This window comes from Penicillium chrysogenum, assembly GCF_028827035.1.
Source record: "Penicillium chrysogenum strain IBT 35668 chromosome Unknown utg000005l_segment0_segment0, whole genome shotgun sequence".
Classification (NCBI taxonomy): domain Eukaryota; kingdom Fungi; phylum Ascomycota; class Eurotiomycetes; order Eurotiales; family Aspergillaceae; genus Penicillium; species Penicillium chrysogenum.
This window is the reverse complement of record NW_026622753.1, coordinates 1,205,959-1,218,375: the sequence shown is the minus strand read 5'-3', so window position 1 is coordinate 1,218,375 and position 12,417 is coordinate 1,205,959. Positions and strand designations below refer to the sequence as shown.

Genomic DNA, 12,417 nt, shown 5'->3' with positions numbered 1-12,417 from the left:
TTAATACCTTCTTAACATCCTGACTATTCCAGTTCCCGGTCGATACAGGACAAGGTGATCAAGCTTTCCGCTGTGATCGTAATCAAACGCGAACACCCGATCGGCGCTCGACTTTAAGTCGTAGCCTCCGATACCATTTCCGGGATCTCCTTGCTGATAAACATGTTGGAATACGCCGTCACTGTTTTTAAGGATCCATATGGTTCCAGTTCCCGGTCGATACAGGACAAGGTGATCAAGCTTTCCGCTATGATCGTAATCAAACGCGAACACCCGATCGGCGCTCGACTTTAAGTCGTAGCCTCCGATACCATTTCCGGGATCTCCTTGCTGATAGATATGTTGGAAAAGGCCGTCGCTGTTTTTAAGGATCCAGATGGTTCCGGTTGCTGGCCGATATAGAGCGAGATGATCAAGCTTTCCGCTATGGTCGTAATCAAACGCGAATGCTTGGTCGGCGCTCGACTTTAGGTCGTAGCCTCCGATACCATTTCCGGGATCTCCTTGCTGATAGACATGTCGGAAAACGCCGTCACTGTTTTTAAGGATCCAGATCGTTCCGGTTGCCGGCCGATACAGAGCGAGATGATCAAGCTTTCCGCTATGGTCGTAATCAAACGCGAATACCCGATCGGCGCTCGACTTTAAGTCGTAGCCTCCGATACCATTTCCGGGATCTCCTTGCTGATAAACATGTTGGAATACGCCGTCACTGTTTTTAAGGATCCAGATGGTTCCAGTTCCCGGTCGATATAGGACAAGGTGATCAAGCTTTCCGCTGTGATCGTAATCAAACGCGAACACCCGATCGGCGCTCGACTTTAAGTCGTAGCCTCCGATACCATTTCCGGGATCTCCTTGCTGATAGACATGTTGGAAAAGGCCGTCGCTGTTTTTAAGGATCCAGATGGTTCCGGTTGCCGGCCGATACAGAGCGAGATGATCAAGCTTTCCGCTATGGTCGTAATCAAACGCGAATGCTTGGTCGGCGCTCGACTTTAGGTCGTAGCCTCCGATACCATTTCCGAGGCCATCTTGTGGGTAGACGCGCTCAAATCCAAGTGAAGGAATCTCCTCCACACCCCCCGGCGGTGGAGGCAATGAAGGCAGAGGCTTGGTGATGCGTAAACCAATGTACGGTTTATAATTGTCAGGCAGTTTCGTCCACCCCCCCAAGAATTCCAGCCGACGCTTAATCGTGAGGATTCCGACTCTGACCCCTAATCCATTAAAGCTACCCTCGCCGAGCTTTTTTTGTTGTAACAGATCTTTTAGGTAGTCTCTTGCCTGATTGACGATATAATCGGAGACATCACCTAGGCTTTGTTGAAATTTCTGCAGTTGAGCTTGAACCTGCTGGGAAAACCAGACACCAGTAAGGCCGAAAGGGATAGAAGCAACGCCTGTGATTATATCCCATTCGTTGATAAGGTCACCATAAACAACGGACCAGCCCTCATTTTCTAAAATTTGACGTTGTTCTTTACTATTAGTTTTCTCCGTCATTTGGAATATCAGTATAGGTATAAAGGCGTGAGGTGATATAATAGGATAGTCAAGGATTTAAATATTTTATATAGCTGACATACCGAGATTAAGGTAGTTTATATATCTAGGAGTAATAGTACATCAACTAGGAAATTTATATGACGTCACTATAGGTAATAGAGCGATTAAAATCTTCCTCTGCAAACGGATATTCTTGGGCTTTGTCTTTACTATCCGCAGTCTAGATTTTCGAAGACATAGATATCGCCGGAAAAGATAAAGTCTAGGACAGTCGATAAAATTGCCAAGCTTCTAGGCGGGGTCATCGGGTTAGCGTAGGTGACGCACAGAATACAGGTAACATGAGAATGGTTGAAAATAATCAAATAAGCAGCGTTGTCTTGGCGCTGGGGCTAGAACGCCAGGTAGACCTGTGGAGACAAGGCGGCAGTGGCTCTCCTATGACCAGACTTGTACATCCATGACTTGATACTGTAATATACAAAGGTTACTCAATAAATGATTTGCGCTAAAGCGTTGGTGGTGGGACCAGGAAAGAGTTACTCACAGTGTATTGGTCAAGCCGATTTCGAGAATGACTGTATGCTCCGGTCCCCTCCTACCACAAGATGAAATTAATATTGTAATACGATACATCTGCCTAAGGATTACATTCTCAACATCACCGAACTTGTAAAAGTTTGTTTCATGAAGGATAAAGGGGAAATGAATCCTAATAATGACAGCACAATTATTCTGTCTATCCCAAGTGTGGACAGGGTGACGATTTACCGTTTGTGTATTTTGTATGTGACACTGACAAGAGGTACAGTTGTATTGAGCAGTAGAGATCCAACATCGATAATTCTCTCACTATCTGAGCACAAGCTCCGTGCCGAGAAGGGGCTTCTGCCCAATGGCATGTGGAAAGTTTTCGATGAGCGCATTTATTTGATCTTGATCTTTGGTGTAAACTCATCAAGGCACATCTTCCCAGTCCTGCATAAATTGTCGACTCCACTTCCACAATTTATGAGGAGCGACGAACATATCCTTCTGATGTCTGGTGGGGCTGTGTACTGAAACCCTAAGTCCATGCGTAGAATGTGAGCTGATGCGAAAAAGAGAGAGAGGAAGATCAACTAGACGAGGAGCAGAAGTCCTGTCCACCTTAGGCAGTCAGCCTGCTATTATGACAGGGCTCTACTCCATACAATGTACTGCACTCGACATATCATAGGTATAGCCCAACATGCCAGCTCAGCTGACAAGTGGCCTACATTAGCCCTAGATCGCATAGTAACATCAATACATCATAATGACCTTAGCTAGGTGATGCCCCTAGATTGGTTCTTGTATGAGCTAGAAACAAAATAGGAAATTTACCAGTAGCTTGCATATGCAGCAATGCTGAGGTGCAGTGGCAAATGCAAAACCCTGCATATGTAGCTAGAACTCTACTCCCTACAAGGCAGATGGATTTGAGCATGTGTTAGTAGTTTCGCACAGTGAGGCTTATTGGAAATGACATTCCTGTTTAACCACAGCTTTCCTAGAGGAGGAATTGTTCAGCCAATTTAAAAGGCAGTACTACGTATGTGCCACTCGAAGCCAAAATGGGTAAATCTTGGATAATTTCGAACGCAAATTTCTAGATGATTGTTGAATTATACATATACTCCGATCACATTGTTACTGTGCGGTGCATCGCTCTTGTCACGAGTGAGTATATGTACTGCACTCGCCCAATCGAGAAAGGGATCTCATCCTTATTCTTTTCCTTTTCCCTAGAACCTTCCTTGCTGCTCCCCGTCTGGAAATGGAGGGCCCCAATTCGGGCTCTTCGAAGTACGCCTGTAAGAGTGTCAGCTCTATAGGGAGTTACAGTACCATTTATACGGGCTTGGTCGTCGATGCCGTGCTAGATTCGTCTATTTTGGAAGGGAAACTTACCGAGTTGGTCGGATTATGGCCAATACTTGGCGGTGATTTGATCAAAGATGTGAGTTCATTTCCCCATTACTGCGGCCCGCTTATATATCTCCCCTAAGACAAAACCATGGTCCTTCACCTGTGGCTCTACGGTCGATTATGCCAGCAGGGCTATTGACCAACCACTGGCTACCCATCTTCCAATCCATCACGGACAGCATAGGAAAGAGCCAAGCATTATGGAAAGCCCCGAATTATCTGCAGTTGATGAGAAATTTATATTCAATGTTTCACCCAGTCCCGTGAACAGTTTCCGCCTTCGCGTCACTTTCCTACAGGATGCTACTTTGCTCTGTTTTGGAATATCACACCATATATGTGATGGCAATGATTGCTGGGAAGTGGTCAAGGCATTTTGTGACCTATTGTCTAATAGGCCAGTTCCTTCATTTGCTCTTCCGCCTGACACCGGGGTGGTGTTCGAATGTCTGATCTGGTGAAAGTCGAAAATGAGTGTTCCGAAGCCGAATCGAATTTCCACTACCAGACGCATGCGCAGCATTACGACAATGGAATATTCAATCTAGCAGTGACTGTGTGGCGCGTGCTGCTGACGATCCTTGCTGTGAAGTTTGGGTTCCTTGCGGAGCTCGCAGCCAAGTTTATCTACATTCCAGGCGCATGGGTTGACGAACTGCGGGTCAAATCACAGGCAGAGCTGAAAGACTGCTCTCCTGATATTCAACTCACACGAAACGATGTTATCGCTGCATGGTATCTGAAATCCGTCTATTCCCCTCTACCTACAAACATGTCCCCTGATCCAGTGGACTACTTTGGGATTATCAACCTTCGCCGCTTCATTGAGCCCCCAAAGTCCGGAACGTACTACATTCGCTGTAGTATTGGCGCTTTTCGGTGCTTTTTCTCTGTTCAGCAGCTGAAAGAAGAGTCGGTTGCTGAGATTGCACGGAATATACGTCTCGCAACACTGCAATATACATCCACCGAATCCGTCCGCCAGGGGCTTCGATTCTCAGAAGATCATGCATCCAAGTCTCTCACTTTAGCGCTGCGTGGCACTATGAGCCTAGGGGTTGCTGTGGTGTCTCACTGGACAACATTTGATTATGCAGGCCTTGATTTCTCCGGCGCCAGCCTTGATGGGAAAAAAGCGTCAGTCATGTTTGTCAACCCCATGATTGTAAACAACTGGCACCTCACGATAACACCTGTGGCTATCGTCACGAAGAACGGGTCTGGAGGCTACTGGATGCGCGCTACGAATACACCCACTGGCTGGGAACGGTTCGGCCAATCTAACAAAAGTCTGTTTCCTGCCTAGTGATCGGAGTTCTGTCTTGGTTGTTTGCAAATCATAGTTCAACTAGCATGTTTTATTTCATCTAAAATGTTCCAAAAAAATGCCCTGTAGACTGTTGAAGCCTGAGGCAACCACATCAAACATCCCTCTATCCTCTGTCTCTCCAGAGTTTCTTTTCTCTTCGGATCATTTTCATTGTAAACAAATAAATTTTCCCCTACCGCAGCTATGTTACCCCCGAAATGTTGCCACATGAATAATAACAATCAAAGCATTTTCTGCACGGCACAGCTATACAGGACTATGGGGACCGATCCAAGACACCTAAACCCTCATCGACTGGTGGACGGTGAATCTCGAAGCGTTGAAGGGTCAGTCAAGGATGATGGGTTAAGCTGAGTGAGAGGGTCGCCCGCTACCTTCCCGAAAATGAGGCTTGTTTGGCCCCAACACAGCCGGGGGCCATCGCAAATTGTGATTTAACAGTGAAGTCGAAGGTACGCTCCATTTTAACGCAGAGTTCTTCAACGGCCCGTGTGGTCCTGTGAAATGGACTGGTCTGCCTTGCGGTCAGCATTGACAAGCCTCTCATTGCAGGCAGCCTTCAATCGTGGACCAAACATACCAACTGATCAACAAACGCGATACCCCGGCCCGGGAAGCGGCAGATAACGGCCCAAAGGGTTCTCCAACCCCCACCACTGCCAACCAAGAAACAATGGAATTACCGAGTTGTTACTTTGCACATTGGAAATGGCACTGCCGCTACTCGCCGATGTTATTCTCACGGTCAAATTGGCCACAAAGGCTGCTTCTGGCGGCTTTGGATGGGGTTCCTCGTCGGCCGTTATCTATGAAGGCACATGCCACCAGGCAAGTCAGATCGCGACCGGCCTCCATATTCTTGTCAACATCGTCGTGATGACTTTGGTCGCCACAAGCAGCTACTGTAATCAAGTCCTGGCAGCACCCTCGCGCGCAAGAATCAATGTTGCCCACGCTCAACGGGTGTGGGTATCGATCGGATCCTTCAGTTTTACGAACGTCTGGTATACGGCCATGTGGCGCAAGACACTATGGCTCTTGATTCTTGGCGCCTTTCGTTATACCATACCCAGTTATACCCAATGGGTTACCTGGGATTTATTGCTACAGTGTTGGCTGTGAACGTGCCCAGGCTGTCATCATCGCAGTCGAGCCTTACATGGGTAGGTGCGTCGTCCGTTGGTCCGGGGGTTATGGTTATGCCATGGCTAATTGTGGTCGTGGCTATTCTTATTTTGATGTTTCGGAGGTTTAAATCGACCGCCATTCCGATTGCAATGAACTATAGCGCGGTCATCAGTGCAGCTTGCCATCCACCCCCAGACGATATCGATGTCGCGGAGATCCAGACAAGGTGCTGCCGTACTACCTTCACGTCGAAAGACGTTGTCGAGCCACGTTCTCAATTTGTGTACTACTCGAATATAAGAGGAGGAAGTCAAAGCACTTTCGTCCCTTTCAAATTATTACAGAATCTGATATGCTTAATTGTCGGAGTTCCCTACCAAGTCCGTATGGCCCTCCTGAAAGACCAACACCCGAAGCTGATAAAGAGGAAAATCCAGTCTCATCACTCTCCAGGATAGACTGTATTACCCTGTCGTCGGATTTCGTCCATGATCTCCATCATATACAGTGTTTCGGCCCAACGCATAATCCTGCTCTCTTTCCGGCCTTCAAGGATATCAAGTGCCGTTCGTTCAGCCTCATGGACAAAGCCACGGCCCAGGGTTGGAAACTCATATTTCTTCCCTTGACACATATCCCTCGGGAAAAACGCACGATCCGGATTCCCTTCTTGCTTGTTCCACACAGTAAATGATTCCGGCGCAGACGGCGTCCTCCCTTCAATTTCCACATACCCATCGGTCCCGTGTACAACAGCAAATACTTCACCAGGAGCACCGAGAGCTTTAGTTGTTGAGGTAACGATACCCTGCTTTCCAGTCGAGGGATACCGCAGAATTGTACTGGTGGTCACTTCAACACCTTCCTCGTGGGTTTGCGCGGCCATAATGCGCGGTATCTCATCTTGGTCGGGTGTACTCCCTCCCAGGGCCATTCTCGCCCAAGTAAGCGAATAAACTCCAATATCCAGCAATGACCCCGCTCCCAATTCAAGGTTGCGGTATCGGGAGGTTGGTGGAAGGGAGGCGATATCAACACCAGACGCAAAATCCGAGAACACCCGGAAGACATCCCCAATGACCTTTTCTTCGTGGAGCAATCGCTTCAGTTCGGTGAAAAGTGGTCGATGCCGGAGCCACATTGCTTCTGCGACGTAGACATTCTTTTCGCGGGCGGCATTGAATATCTCCTTCGCTTGTTTGGCATTCAGGGTGAAGGATTTCTCGCACAAGACATTCTTGCCTGCAGAGATTGCCTCCATGCAATCGCGATAATGAAATCCGTGGGGGGTTCCGATATATACGATATCAACCTCTGAATCGCGGTAGACTTCTTCATAAGAACTATAGACCTTCGGTTTCTGTTTCGGGCAGTATGTTCTCGCGAATTCTTGGCCCTTTTCGATGCTTGAAGTGCCAATAGCTTGGATAACATGCTCTACTTTTCCTTCTGGCCAGTCGAGAACCAGGTCTTCCACAAACCATTGGGCTATCATTCCGGTAGCTTATGAGAGGTGTTAGCTTACGTCCACAATCAACACCGAGAGCCCTCGGAAATGAACTCAGAACTTACTAATGATACCCCAACGAACCTTGGGTAAGCCAGGCATGATGTATATGTCTTTAGCAGCGGAAGGTTGTAAGAAAGAATGTCTACTATGTTGTAGAAGATGGAAAGAGATGCGATTTGCCACGATGTTCTGGGCTCGTGAGCAGTTCTTTTATTGAAATCCAGCACTACATCTGGAAATCAAAACCCGAACCCCTCCTATGATTTAAACCAATAAATGTGGCTTCTAGAAAGAGCAAGTTCGTCTCTTGCCCGAACTCCCTCGAACCCCTCACGACGTTGTCTGAAAGCCTCGGGAACCAGAATCCGCATGGGAAACGGACAATAACCGATAAACAATGCCATGGAATCGTTCTTGTTCTCAACTACTTCACTACTTTACTACATCGCTACTATGTTGTATTGTTATGCGGAGCGTATTAATGCATTGCAGGTTTCAGGTCAGGACAAAATTGGCATTTCTTTTGGTCTATTTCAACAGCACTAAGCACCCCTTGGATCGCGCATCAAATATAAAAGAAGACAAAAGAACAGTAAATGACTACCCATACTTACCAGTAGAAGGTTAACTGATCTCTACATCTCACCAGGGAACCAAGACTCGACCCCAAGCCTAATGATAAAAGCCCCTTTAACAATCACCTCGGGCGGCGCATCAAGCATCCACCTCCAGAGATCCTCCAGAGCCTCCTGATCACGCTTCTTCTCCTTAGGGTTAACAGCATAAAGCTTATACATATCAAGGTTATGAGGCTTCCGAATCCACATGATACGGACTGGTGAGGCAGGAACATCTAAAGTGGGCGAAGTATTCCCGTGGATCTCCCAGCTCTTAGCAAACTGTCCCCACTGTGGGCGGAACATCTCGAATGTATCTTTCCACTCGGGATCGATATTACTATCCGCCAGAAGAGCACACATGCTCCAGACCAAATGCGTAGCGCTGACATACTTCTCGAGATAACCGACGAGACCGGGCTGGACCCCGTTCTCTCGGTGGAGCTGGAAACGGAACTGGTTAAGGGTCGTCTCAGGTGCAGGGTCTGGGAAGTAGCAAAGGAGATTACCGGGGGAGATCCGGTACGGTGCTTCTGACGGTACATGTCCTCCTCGGGCTCGAAGGCTTCTGCTGCCTCGAGTGGGAAACGCTCCTTTGGAGCCTTGTCCTTGCCGGACTTCATGAACTTCATGGTTGCAAGCTGTATGGTACTGTTGAGTTGTTAGTAATTGTTAGGATGTATGAGAAGAATGCTGGTGAGTAGGATAGTCGGAATTGGGATTGATGAGGTATAATCTTCGAGGTGAAGAGGACGCTTTATATAGTCAGGACAGACTGTATATGTACTTTGGCTTCTTAAGTCTGAACGTTTTATTTGGTCCCAATAACCGTCTTTGTCGTCTTTGTATCTAGACTTTGGAGCACAATACCTTTGTACACGAGGACTTTTCCTCTTTGTTTATAACCAGCAAGTATACCAAGCGTTTTTGGAATGGGCAACAAAGAGCCTCTTTGTATGTCATGCTAACCCGGTTTGCTGTACTACAGAAACAGAGAAGAAACTGCTGCTAGCTCTGACAGGAACTAAGTCTAGGATCATACGAATGCCAGGTTTTCGACACTCTTTCTACTTTAAGGGGCTGAAAGCGAAAGCTATGCTATATATCCACGCATTGGGAGTTTAAACCATCTTAGGGAACCTAGTCCTACCATGTATTTCCATTCCATCGTACTGATTTAGCAAATCAGTCCCCACCTTTCATTTGGAGGGACTCCAAATGCCAATCAGATCAGCAGCAACTTCATACTTCACCAGTTATATGTCAAGACAACGCCTGACACAATTAATCCGCTTACTTTTGTGGGTCTGAACTCTTCGGACTTAGTGGAGTAAACGCAAGTGCTGCACAAAAGCTTCCGGATATTTACCTGCCAGTACGAAAAGGGCTCAGGTTTTAACATATTCTCGGACCTTACATGGAGTATCGAAATGCCCTTCAGTAGAATTTTCTATTTTGACGCATGTGGACGCTTCGAAGAGCCTGTTGAGTATCTAACGAAATTACTTGGTCACTGATATCTTCCAGGAACCACAGAATCAAAATCGGACTATTGTGTATTCTAGAGATTTGACAGAGTTTTTACCCATCATGAATTTAACCAATACGTTCGCCATACACCTGATTCTTCTCATTTTCATCTACAACTGTATAAAGCCTTAAGTTCGCCCCACTATGCTAAGCGGGGTTAGCGGAAAGACATTCACCGTTTCTATCAACATCTAAAGCTCGTTCATACATATTTAACGTCCCTTTATGTTAGTTTTGAGTGTTTCCAAGTGTCTTGTCTCATAATCTCTCAAGAGGTCTATTAGCCCTTCATTTCATCCACAATGCAGCCGTTTCAGCTCACCCTCTCCAACAATGGCACCGTGGCAGGTCTACAGTCTATCCCACCATTATCGGCACTGTCTGCCGACAACCGTCCCTTGATTGTTGGCCTCCACGGCGGAGGCTATGATAGTCAATATTTCGATGCCACTCCCAAGTATTCTGCCTCGTTGGCGAGTATTGCATTCGGGGTGCCTTTTGTGTCCATCGATCGTCCTTCTTACGGAGGAACCAGCTCGATTCTGCCCATTTCAGAGGGATCTGACTTCCCCCAAGAGACTGGTATCTGGTTGCACCGCTACATCCTGCCAAAAATTTGGACCGAGATTGGCGTACCCAACAAATGCAACTGTCTCGTTCTCTTTTGCCATAGCCTAGGGGGCATGGGAGGGATAGTCGCCGCAGCTTTGCATGCTCAAGACGATACACCGTCATACCCACTTGGTGGTATGATTTCAAGTGGCTTAGGCAATAGCCAGCCTGAATCGATGAAGAATTTCACCCCATCTTTCTTGCCTGTGGACGCCGACCACGGATTATTCCCTGTGAATGACAAAGATACTGTGATGTTCAAACCAGGGACTGTCGCCCCCGAGATTTTGGAGCAAAGTGAACGCCTCAATGCTGTATCTCCATATGCGGAAACTCCTCACTTTGCACCTGTGTGGCTCCCTGTATGGAAAGAGAAGTGGGCGGCGCATGTGTCAGTGCCCGTGATGTTTGCTCTTGTGGAAGATGATCCCTTTTTTGTTAGTTCGGAGGAAGAACTTGAGGCCTGCGCGCGGGCGTTCAAGAAGAGTGTTCGTGTTGATAAGAGTTTGGTTAGAGGTGCCCCTCATTGCATGGAGCTAAGCCACTGGTCGCAAGGGTGGTATGCTCGAGGCTTTGGCTTCGCGCTAGAATGTTCTGCCAGTTTGGCGCATGATGGAACGTCCTAGACAGGGTACTTGAAGAGGGGAGGGCGGTCTGATAGCATAATTTGTGCACACCATCTTACCTGTCAACCATTTCCTTCGTAGCCTTTCTCTTCATTCGCATTTTGCTTGAGGTCTATGCTGGTTTCATGGATGACTCGATATGTTTCTGAATAAGTCTTAAATACAGCCATACCCAGAAGATCACAGAAGTGACATTTAACATTCTCGCCCACTTTATCACCTCCTCTGTGGGTAGTTCTCGCCCCTATCCACCATCTCGACAGCATCATCCTCACGTCCGTCAGCAGTCGTAAATGTAACCTTATGTGTGACAGACTTCTGGATCCCATTGCTGCCCGAAATGGGAGTATTGTTGTAATTGTAATTGTAAGAGGATTTGGTGCTACCGCATATTGCGGGGAGGAACCACAACTCAGCGCCCTGGGCCAACAACCACAGATGTAAGTGACTTGTAGGTCGACCTACAAGCACAGTATGAACGAAGGCCTGCATCATTCGTACGGACCTATTCATTCGAGCCAGGCCTTCAGAATGTCCTGGACTGCATTCCACAACCACTCATCCCTCAGCTTTGCTGAATGATCAAACCCATGCTCCCCGTCCCGTACGATGAGTTTGAAATTCAGCTCAGGATCGATCTCAGCAAGCTTGCTCGCCAGCCCATAGCTTTGCTCTACCGGCGCCACAGTATCATCCTTTCCATGTAGCACGAGAACTCCGCCTCTCGGAAAGCGAGCGCCCTGGTCTAGCTTCTTGAGAGGATACGGGGCTATTGTGTTGTCAGGAAAGAGACTGCCGAGTCGTCCATGTTGGCAGAGCGAGAACATCAATTCCAGTCGTTCATTGCCAGCCCCGGACGATACAATCACCGGCTTTTGCGTGAGCGTTTCCTGTCGTTTAACTTCTGCCATGTGACGCTCAAGGCAGTCTCGGGGGATGGTCGGCATGTTAAACACCGGTCTTTCTTGCCCGTTGCAAAAGTACGGACTCCTGGGATCCACCACGGGATACACCGCGTTGATGGCGCGAATCTCGGACGCGTGGTTGAGGCCCATCTGTAAGCTGAGATATCCACCGGCACTATCACCGACGCAAATAATCCGGCTCAGGTCTGCTTGGATGGTTCCTTGTGTCTGCTGCTCGAGGAAAGCGGGTAGGGCTTGGTGTATCCACTTCCAGTTGTCCTCAACGTCTTCAAGGATTTCCATAACAGAGGACTCGGGAAGCAGTCGGTAGTCCGGGGACACAATGATCGCTGAGTTCTCTTTGGCTAGCTCAAGATACCAAGGATTGAAAAAGGCGGGATAGAGGCTGGAACCGGCAACGAGGCCCCCGCCATGATAGCGGAGGAGGACTGGACGAGTGCGCAATTGCTGGGATAACTTATTCAGGCTGTTGGGGTAGAGCAGGTTGACCGTGAGCTCATGATTGTGTACCGTCTTGTAGGTGGTAGTCAGGATGACGAAGTCATCGAAACGTGACATGTCGGTTTCGAGGTCCATGATGTAAGCAAAGTGCTTGTCCACCCGTTAGGATTGGCATCAACAGCATGGCCCTGGACTATACGGAGTACCTAGGTAGTCTTCTTATAGCTCTTTGTCATCT

General features: G+C 47.8%; 7 protein-coding genes across 7 annotated transcripts; 3 read left to right on the top strand and 4 right to left on the bottom strand.

The window, feature by feature from the left end:
• On the bottom strand, positions 1-1,506 carry N7489_008865 (uncharacterized protein; the record flags this gene model as incomplete). Its single annotated transcript, XM_056714615.1, has 1 exon — positions 1-1,506. One exon carries the CDS (start codon positions 1,504-1,506, stop codon positions 1-3), a length of 1,506 nt encoding a protein of 501 aa, XP_056562237.1.
• Positions 1,507-3,904: 2,398 nt separating this feature from the next.
• N7489_008864 (uncharacterized protein) lies at positions 3,905-4,765 on the top strand (the record flags this gene model as incomplete). Its single annotated transcript, XM_056714614.1, has 1 exon — positions 3,905-4,765. The coding sequence occupies one exon, from the start codon at positions 3,905-3,907 to the stop codon at positions 4,763-4,765; it is 861 nt and encodes a 286-aa protein (XP_056562236.1).
• Positions 4,766-5,497: 732 nt separating this feature from the next.
• Positions 5,498-5,911, top strand: N7489_008863 (uncharacterized protein; the record flags this gene model as incomplete). Its single annotated transcript, XM_056714613.1, has 1 exon — positions 5,498-5,911. The coding sequence occupies one exon, from the start codon at positions 5,498-5,500 to the stop codon at positions 5,909-5,911; it is 414 nt and encodes a 137-aa protein (XP_056562235.1).
• Positions 5,912-6,359: 448 nt separating this feature from the next.
• Positions 6,360-7,526, bottom strand: N7489_008862 (Gfo/Idh/MocA family protein; the record flags this gene model as incomplete). The annotated part of the gene is made up of 2 exons (XM_056714612.1): positions 6,360-7,420; positions 7,490-7,526. The coding sequence occupies 2 exons, from the start codon at positions 7,524-7,526 to the stop codon at positions 6,360-6,362; spliced, it is 1,098 nt and encodes a 365-aa protein (XP_056562234.1).
• A 536-nt stretch (positions 7,527-8,062) lies between these two features.
• On the bottom strand, positions 8,063-8,676 carry N7489_008861 (uncharacterized protein; the record flags this gene model as incomplete). Its single annotated transcript, XM_056714611.1, has 2 exons — positions 8,063-8,500; positions 8,554-8,676. 2 exons carry the CDS (start codon positions 8,674-8,676, stop codon positions 8,063-8,065), a joined length of 561 nt encoding a protein of 186 aa, XP_056562233.1.
• Positions 8,677-9,876: 1,200 nt separating this feature from the next.
• Positions 9,877-10,812, top strand: N7489_008860 (uncharacterized protein; the record flags this gene model as incomplete). The annotated part of the gene is made up of 1 exon (XM_056714610.1): positions 9,877-10,812. One exon carries the CDS (start codon positions 9,877-9,879, stop codon positions 10,810-10,812), a length of 936 nt encoding a protein of 311 aa, XP_056562232.1.
• Positions 10,813-11,321: 509 nt separating this feature from the next.
• Positions 11,322-12,314, bottom strand: N7489_008859 (uncharacterized protein; the record flags this gene model as incomplete). Its single annotated transcript, XM_056714609.1, has 1 exon — positions 11,322-12,314. The coding sequence occupies one exon, from the start codon at positions 12,312-12,314 to the stop codon at positions 11,322-11,324; it is 993 nt and encodes a 330-aa protein (XP_056562231.1).
• Between the last annotated feature and the right edge of the window lie 103 nt (positions 12,315-12,417).